Source organism: Melitaea cinxia, chromosome 11 (assembly GCF_905220565.1).
Source record: "Melitaea cinxia chromosome 11, ilMelCinx1.1, whole genome shotgun sequence".
Taxonomy (NCBI): Eukaryota; Metazoa; Arthropoda; class Insecta; order Lepidoptera; family Nymphalidae; genus Melitaea; species Melitaea cinxia.
In genome coordinates this window covers 14,777,568-14,786,899 of record NC_059404.1, presented here as the reverse complement: position 1 = coordinate 14,786,899, position 9,332 = coordinate 14,777,568, and the positions used below count along the sequence as shown (strand labels likewise).

The 9,332-nt window shown below is 33.9% G+C and overlaps 1 protein-coding gene across 1 annotated transcript; it reads right to left on the bottom strand.

Annotated features, from left to right (window-relative positions):
• Positions 1-6,037: 6,037 nt before the first annotated feature.
• On the bottom strand, positions 6,038-9,054 carry LOC123657642 (the record flags this gene model as incomplete). The annotated part of the gene is made up of 1 exon (XM_045593164.1): positions 6,038-9,054. A coding segment is annotated over one exon (2,961 nt), but the record flags the coding sequence as incomplete, so codon positions are not given.
• Between the last annotated feature and the right edge of the window lie 278 nt (positions 9,055-9,332).

Genomic DNA, 9,332 nt, shown 5'->3' with positions numbered 1-9,332 from the left:
AAAATTTGGAATCGTAAATAAAATACGTTTCGTTCATCCACTTAAGTTCAAACATCTTTTTACATTTGTAGTATATTTAAATATTTATTTATTTATTTTATTTGTATGTTAAACTTTGTTTTTATGGTTTTTAGTTGACTTCAAAAAAAGGAAGAGGTTTTCGATTCGACCGTATTTTTATATGTGCTACCTACTTTTTACTGGGAACAACTTTTATACTACTTTGATGATTCTAATAATCGGAAGCTAGTGGTTGTAATGTTACCTCTTTTAAATTTAATCGAGACCTTACAAATACCTACTTTATTGAGTTATTCTTAATAATGCGTATTTAATGTAATTCGTATTTGATTATTTTTTAACCGACTTCAAAAAAGAAGGAAGTTACTCAATTAAACCGTATATATATTTTTTTATGCGTGTTCGGGGATAACTTCGTCGTTTATGAACCGATTTTGATGATTCTTTTTTTGTTAGAAAGGAGATATCCTAAGTGTGGTACCATGAAAATGAAACCAAGATCTTATGATGGAATCCCAGAGAAATGGAGGGAAACCGTCGTAAATCGTAGTTAGACTAGTGCGTTTATTAATATTTTTCGACTACTTACTTTGTATTACTTGTCGATGTAATTGAAGTCGGTTTTTTTCGTTTGCGAGCAAACATAATTATTTTTTTTATATGCAAGCAAACAAAATTAGTTTAAATATTAACTCATCAATAAAATCTAATTAACAATTTATTTAAGTTGACCAAAGTATAAATTTACTTGAATGTTTTTTTTTTAAATTACTTGTTCAAGGCACATAAATCTATAAACACATAAAGTTAAATTAAACATAAAATAATTTAAACAATAAACATGAATGTTTAAAATTTGCGGTCATTGACTGTGCGTAATCTTATCATTGTTATTGATTTTTAACTTGAAATATACTTTTACAATAGAAGAATTTACACTATCTCAAAACTACGTGCTGTAATTTTTAACAGATTTATTATAACGCAATGAAAACAACTTCACACTTATCTCTCTCACACAATCACAAACTATTAATACTTGAAATACTGAAATTTCGGCGTACCGTGAAAGATGGTTAGGGGTCTTTTAGCCCCAACACTATTCTATTGTCATATAAGCCAAGGTATTTCTTCCACTTTTTTGACAATCGATCGAAATAATTTGAATCGATATCGATTATTTTGAATATAAGTAAAACAAAATTGGTAATATGTCATTACTTTAAACATTTTTGAATATCATATCAAAAATTGACCGCTCCAGCGGGATTCGAAACCTGGAGCGGTCAATTTTTGATATGATATTCAAAAATGTTTAGAATTCCTAATGTGTGGGTAACACAAAAATAAAATCGTACATATTATGTCATTACTTTATTTATTTTTCATTAAATTTGATCAAGATCTGATGATAGTATTTGAGTAATCTTTGATAACGCTTATTTTTTGACTATTTTTCCGTGTTCCTACGTAGTAGTATTGTTCGATGTAATTGAAGTTGGTTCTTTCTTTGCGAGCAACACAATTATGTTGCTTCTGCTGCAGCTGGAGATCGCAGCGACAGTTGCTCGTATAAGGGTGTATCTGATTTTTTTTTTAATAATTACTTAGTTCAAATGCCAGCTGTAAAATAAAATCCCTTCTACGTACTTTTTCACCCATAGTTTCTTGATGCACTAGCCGTCAATATGCTATTGCTAAATCTAATATGTTATATAAAACCTGTTCGGGCCATCTTCTAGAACTTGATTTTAAACTGTACCTTCTATATCTTCTTCGTATACATACCCACATATTTTGTAAGTATGTACATATAGATATATGTTATACGTTGTGTGTTGGTATTTATACGTTGTAATATGTAAACTAGCGCTATTTTATTAAAAATCACGAAATCAATCACATCAAAAAAATCGTGTGTGGAGCTTTATACTTGAACAAAGATCTTTTTTTTATTTGAGCTTAGTTTTCAAATTATTTCTATAAATTTTGTGTGCATGAGGTATTTGGTATATGCTCCGCGTAGTAATTTATACCGTGTAAAGCTTAGAAATAGTATGTAGTAACAAAATATCAAATCTTTCCTTATTATAATATTGTAGAATGAATATATGAATGTGTCTTTCTAAATTTAACCTTAACATTCTAGAAACGCAGCCATTGTACCTAATTGCATAGATAATCATAGATTATTACGACTGTTCACATCGCCGTGTTTCCCGCCGGGTAACTTAGAATTAGTTTGCCAAAATTTCCATTGTTCACTTGTATCCCGTTGCGTGACTCGTACGAACTGGGTCGCTGTTTACGATTAGATGATAAAACGACGAATCGTTAAAATTAAAAACGGTTATGTATAGCTCTGCACTATATTTTTTCCATAAAAATGTAATACAATTACCGTGTATTAAGTATTTCCGTATTCTCGACTAAGAATATTATTATTGTATAATGCAACCATTAAAATCAGCATTAAAGAATATAAATACTCGTATTATCTTCATGTGATGAATATAAGAACAATAGGAGTTTCGAAATTTCTTTTGCTTAATATCAAACTTTTAAACTACTTTGGAATTATATACCTAATACTACTAGCTGACCCTGCAAACGTTGTTTTGCCATATAACCCGCTAATCTATTTACCCCCTTAATCCCCCTCTCCTTATAACTAAATAATTGTTGTATAATTTCTATTATAAGCAGTATTTTTGTGGAGTAAGAATTGCTCTCCTAATATCAACCCTTTGAAAAAAATATAATTTTCAAATCAGTTCACAGTTAATAACGATAGCGGCGAACATAAAAAAATTCAAATAGGCGAATACAGAACCTTATTTTCGGGCAGTTTTTTAACAATTAAAAATATGTAAGCTATTATATGTTATTTATATTTACAGATAGTGAAACCTAAAATTTTTTTTGATGTTATAGTAAACTTGACCCTATGTCTTTCGTCGTCTTAGATATTCGCTATCTATTTCAAATGTGGAAAATAAAGAAACAGTAATAACTGATAACTTATTACATACAAGAAAGTATTTGTTTTTAATTTATTTACATTAATTATGATAACGATAATTCATATGGCAAATGTTAATAGCAATATTTAAAAAAAATAGCAACTTTTACAAAGAGCTTATCAAAACAACGACAGCGTGTTTACAATAACAAAGTTGAAACGAAAGCGGAATACTTAAGAGCGCTTTTTCGCTTAAGTGGATAATAAGCGTTTTAATGAAATGCTAAAATTCGATACTACAATACTTAAGCCGAAACCCATAAAATTGCCGTGAATAGAAATTGTTCGTTCAAATCGTATTTCCTCGGTTCATGACGTTCTCGCATGTCCCATCCTTCGCGAACTTCCCGTCCATAAATATCGTTTTATGTCACGTGTCAGAAACGCCATCTTGGTTCCGCGCGAACCCGACCAAGGAAACTTTACCGTCACACTGTGACATCCCTACGGCCATGTGCGTTCTGCCCTCGTAATAAGGACGAAAGTCTAACCCGAATTTTTTATTGTTTAACAAAATTTACGTAGCGGACTTATAAAAAATTGAAGTCGTCTCCTATCGATTGTGCCAACTGGTGCTTACCTCCGATCTCGATTCCTTAACAATTGGTGGATAATCGAGTTTTCGATTACCGAATAGTAGCGTCAAGTGATAGCTTAAATTAAAGGAAGTTGAGCCCTAAGTTTTGTTTGTTTGTAGTAAACACTAACAACTAGTTACGAAGTATTCGTTCAAGAGTTGATTACACAGCCTGTTTTTATGAATTAAACTTGAATGAAAATTTAATGCAGTTTCTTAGTGGATTATTGCAATTTCAAATACTGATAAAAATAAATCTAAAACATTTATAATAAATATAATCGTAATATAATAAGATAATGCATTTTAAAATATTTCACATTAATTTGTAATTGAGATAAAATTAATAATAATACCATTATTAGATATATCTCGAAAAATACTTGTTGAATCTCGATTAAATTGAAATGTGACCACATTACAGGTTACCAGCTTTTGATTAACAAAAGAATCATCGAAATCGGTACAACCGCCACAAAAGAAATACAGTCGAATTGAGAACCTCCTCTTTTTTTTTGAAGTTGAATAAAAATGTTTATTCATCTACTTAGTATGGAAATTATAGGTTTATTTAATGATATTGCTATTCTTTTCCAATTTTAATATCGATAAAAAACATGACATCCTAATAGGTAATTTATTATAGACATTTATGATATAAACGAACGTTATGTTTAATAGAAAAAAAATTAAATTACGAATTGAGAGCTATTAACCTAAAAAAAACTTAATTTCAAAGTTGTGACTTATAATAATTTTTATCGGTAAAAGGAAATTAGTAGTTATTGGATTCAGTTCCAAATTTTTTTTTATGTTAATAGGATGACAAACAAGCCTGCTCGTCATTTTGACTTTACTGCATCTATGGTCAATAACACCAACTGCTAATAAATATACTTATTATCAGCAATTGGTGTAATTTGCCATAAATGCACTAAATTAAAAATGACGATCATGTAGTTAGAGCGTACAACAGTAGTTTCAAGAGGCTCTGAAAATCGAGAACCTTATGTTGAAATGGCTGATACAGTAGCATCTACACTTTTGATAAAGGTCGTTCATATTAAGTACTAGCTGTGCCCGCGACTTGTCCACGTGGAACTTAACAAAAAAGTTATCGTTCAGTTCGCAGAGTAATAAAATAAATAAATTTCTAAAATAAAAGTAGTCTAAGTTACTCCATATTACATCAGCTATCTGCCAAAGCCCCGTCAAAATCGGTCCAGTCGTTTCAGAGATTAGCGGGAACAAACAGACAGACAGACAGACAAAAATTGTAAAAAATGTTATTTTGGTATATGTATAATAAAAATATATTAAAATAATATAGTAAATAGTATATTTAAAAAAATATATTAAAATAATATAATATAATAACATAATAAATAATATAATAATACATTAAAATACCGCTTTTTACTAAATGCATATGCATTTAGAAAAAAAGCGATTATTTTAATATTACAAACAGACACTCCAATTTTATTTATATGTATAGATGACATCAGACTAGAGAAGTATAGCAACCTTACAATATCACTGCCAAATAATACCGTTCTGAAGTAGTGTTTTACAAATTTTCGCCGCACATATTTAATGATTGAAACATATTTTTTGCAAGTTTCTTTATAAATAATTGTATTTAGCCCAAAAAAATAAAAATAAAATCTATTCCTAATAACAAGAGTAAAGAATTAAATAAGTATTTATCAAACAAAAATCGTCCGTTGTCGGAGTTTCAGTCGAAACGGTATCCTAAAAGTTATAGGGACATAGGTAACGTAGTGGCACCAATCGTCGACACTTTAAGGAGATAGTGGACTTCTTTATAAAATTAAAGGTCATTTAGTCATCTTTAAACCAAAAGTAACGATTGAGTATGGTAAGGTATATTCTTGATATAAGAATAGGATGTAATATTTTTATTAACTATATCCGGATTAGAAAAAATCCTAAAAATGGAAAAAGTGTATAAATCTCCAATCATCGACACCGAATCTCCAGTAATCGACACCCCAGTTATCGACTATTACCTATAATGTGTATCTGCCAAATCGCGGCCTCCTTAGTGGGTCGTTAAAATAAAATTAATAGTTTAATAAGTATTCATTTATTGTCCATAGTATAATGTCCATATTTTTAACCGACTTCAAAAAAAGGAGGAGGTTACTCAATTCGACCGTATATATATTTATATACATATATATTTTTTTTTGATTTTATTTTTTATGTATGTTCGGGGATAACTCTGTCGTCTATGAACCGATTTTGATAATTCTTTTTTTTTTGTTGGAAAGGAGATATCCCTAGTTTGGTGCCATGATAAGGAAAGCAGGATCTGATGATGGGATCCCAGAGAAATCGGGGGAAACTCTCGAAAATCCGCATAATTTTTACTGGGTGTACCGATTTTAATGATTTTTAATTTAATCGAAAGCCGCTGTTTATCATGTCATCATCATCATCTGAGGCATTACAGCCGCGGGTGGGCCTTAGCCTGGTCCAGCAAAGCTCTCCAGTCCGATCTGTTAGAGGCTTTCCTTCTCCAACTTGTTATTCCCAAGGTCTTGATGTCTTGTTCGACGCCGTCCAACCATCTGAGCTTGGGCCTTCCTCGACTTCTGCGGCCCTCCGGTCGGCCTTCTAAAAGGCGCTTGGGTACTCTGGCCTCGTCCATTCGCAATACGTGCCCTGCCCAACGCAGGCGCCCAATCTTTATGGTCTTAATTATATTTGGCTCATCGTACATTTGGTATAGCTCGTGGTTATAACGCGTTCGCCATCTCTCATTTTCCATCACAGCTCCGAAAATGCGTCTTAGTATTTTCCGCTCAAATACCAACAAGGAATTTTCGTCTTTTTTGCTCAGCACCCAACATTCGGAACCGTAGGTGAGTATGGGCCTTAGTAAGGTTTTGTACAAGAGAAGTTTTATGCTTCTTGAAAGGAGTTTCGAACGTAAGTATCTTAGTAGTCCGAAGTAGCACTTGTTAGCCGCCATTATTCTTCTACTTATTTCTGAAGACACATCGTTGTTATCGGTTACCAAGGATCCCAGGTATACGAAATGATTGACGCTAGCGAAGGTGTTATTGCCAATATTAACTCCTTGTAGTAGGGTTTGCTGGTCTTTTGACGCTTTCAGGTACTTAGTCTTAGCCATGTTAATTTGAAGACCGGCCTCCACAGCTGATTTTTCAAGAGCAAGGTATGCACTCTCTATTGCAGGTAGAGATCTTCCTATCACATCGAGGTCATCCGCATACCCTAGAATTTGAACGGATTTGTGGTAGATAATGCCTTTGGTCTCGATCTTTGAGTCGCGAATACACTTGTCGAGAGCAATGTTGAACAGTAGGCACGAGAGCGCATCCCCTTGTCTTAAGCCGTCATTGGTTCTGAACGGTTCTGATACACTTGTTTGAACTCTGACAACGCTCTGAGAGTTTCTAAGAGTCATCTCCGTCAGGCGCACGAGCTTTGTTGGGATGCCGATCTCCATCATAGCCTGGTACAGGAAACTTCTGTGCACATTGTCATAGGCAGCCTTAAAGTCTACGAAAAGGTGGTGAGTGTTCACGTTGTATTCAAACGTTTTCTCAAGGATCTGCCTAAGCGAGAAGATTTGGTCTATTGTGGACCTGTTTGGACGGAACCCACACTGATACTCCCCCAAGCTGGATTCTACATATGGCTTTAGTTTATTGAAAAGCATATTGGCAAAAACTTTATAACCGGTGTTCAAGAGAGATATGCCTCGGTAATTATTGCACTCCAATATGTCGCCTTTCTTATGTAGGGGACAGATAACAGATGTATTCCAATCATCAGGCATTTTTTCATCATTCCAAATCTGGAGAACCAGGTGGTGAAACTCCTTCTCGAAACCAGTTCCGGCATACTTTATAAGCTCGCCTTGGATATCGTCTATTCCCGGAGATTTGTTATTTTTACTGAATTGAATGGCTCGTATAGTATCTTCTATGGTGGGGCACAAAGATTCATCTGTCTGTTGATCGTTTAGTAGAACCTCAGGTACTGGTACAGAAAGTGGACGAGTCTGCACTAAGCTGTTAAGGAGTTCACGAAAGTATTCAGCCCATCTTTGAACGATCTCATCTTTATCATTAAGTAGCTGTCCAGTCTTACTTCTACACGCCGTGGTTCTGTTTCTAGTTTCTTTTTGCGTGTAACTAGATGCAATCTCCCGCAGTTTTTGTTCTTCGTACGATCTTTTCTTTTTCTTATGTAGATGTTTTTCTCTTCTTCTTCGCTCCTTATAATCTTCTCTACGCCTGCGAGTGTACTTCTGTTGCATTAATCTGTACGCATCATTTTTCTCATTAGTGACCTTCTGACATTCATTATCAGACCAGTCGTTACGTTTCAGTTTTTCCTCAAATCCCAGAATCTCACTAGCGGCCTTATATAAAACCTCCTTAAGTTTCCGCCAGGTGCTATCAGGATCGCCAATGCTGTTGCTATTTCTTTCGCCCACTTTCATAAGTTCCCTGTTAACTGTGTCCATATATTTGTGTCTGACATCCTGCTCGCTCTTTAGCCTTGTTGTGTCAATCTTTTTCGTTCTTACAGTTTTGGTGTACTTGTAGCGTGATATTCGTGCTCTTATTTTGCATACAACAAGATGGTGATCGGAGTCGATGTTTGCTCCTCTATGGCTTCTGACATCTAAAAGATTAGAGCAGTGTCTCCCGTCTATCAAAATATGGTCTATTTGGTTTCGGGTGACGTTATCCGCGGAGACCCACGTTATCTTATGGATATTCTTGTGTGGAAAGCGTGTGCTGCCGACGACCATTCCTAGGGAAGTTGCCAAATCAATGAGACGTATGCCATTGTCGTTAGATGTTTCATGTAGGCTGTGGGAGCCTATCGTTGCTCGATACATACTTTCTCTTCCTACCTTTGCATTCATATCTCCAATTATAATCTTGATGTCACCTTTGGGAGATTTAGAATACACGCCCTCCACACCAGAATACCATATTTCCTTCTCTTCTAGGTCAGTATCTTCCGTCGGAGCGTGCACATTAATGATTGTGTAATTTTGAAATTTACCTTTAAGTCTGATTTTACACATACGTTCATTAATTGGTTGGAAATCAATTACAAGATGTTTTAGACGTTTGCTCACGACAAAACCCGTTCCAAAGGTATGGTGTTTTTCATTACAACTATAATATACGGCGAAATCTGATTTATTAACAATGCCATGTCCCAACCATCTAAGTTCCTGAACCGCTGTTATATCAGCCCTGTGATTTGCAAGTTGTTGACATAAAAGTTGAAGGCCCGCTGGTCTGTACAGTGTTCTTAAGTTCCATGTACATAAGGTAAATTCGTTAGCCATTATTGAGTAGCCAGGTCGTTGGTTTAAAATCCGGTCCGTAAGTTTTGCTTTTCCTTTCACAATCGTTTATCATGTGGTCACATTTAAATTTCATCGAGATCTGATTACAACTTTTTGAGTAATCTTTGATAATGCGTATTTACTTGACTAATTTTTCGTCTACCTACGTTGTATTACTTGTCGATATAATTGAAGTCGGTTTTTCTTCGTTTGCCTGCAAACACAATTATTCTTTCTGAAGTGTATTAATCATAAAAATACACAGATTACACACTTACAGACTTATGTAAATTATAATAAAAAGGGTCAATATAATTAACAAACAATTATCAAAAAGTTTC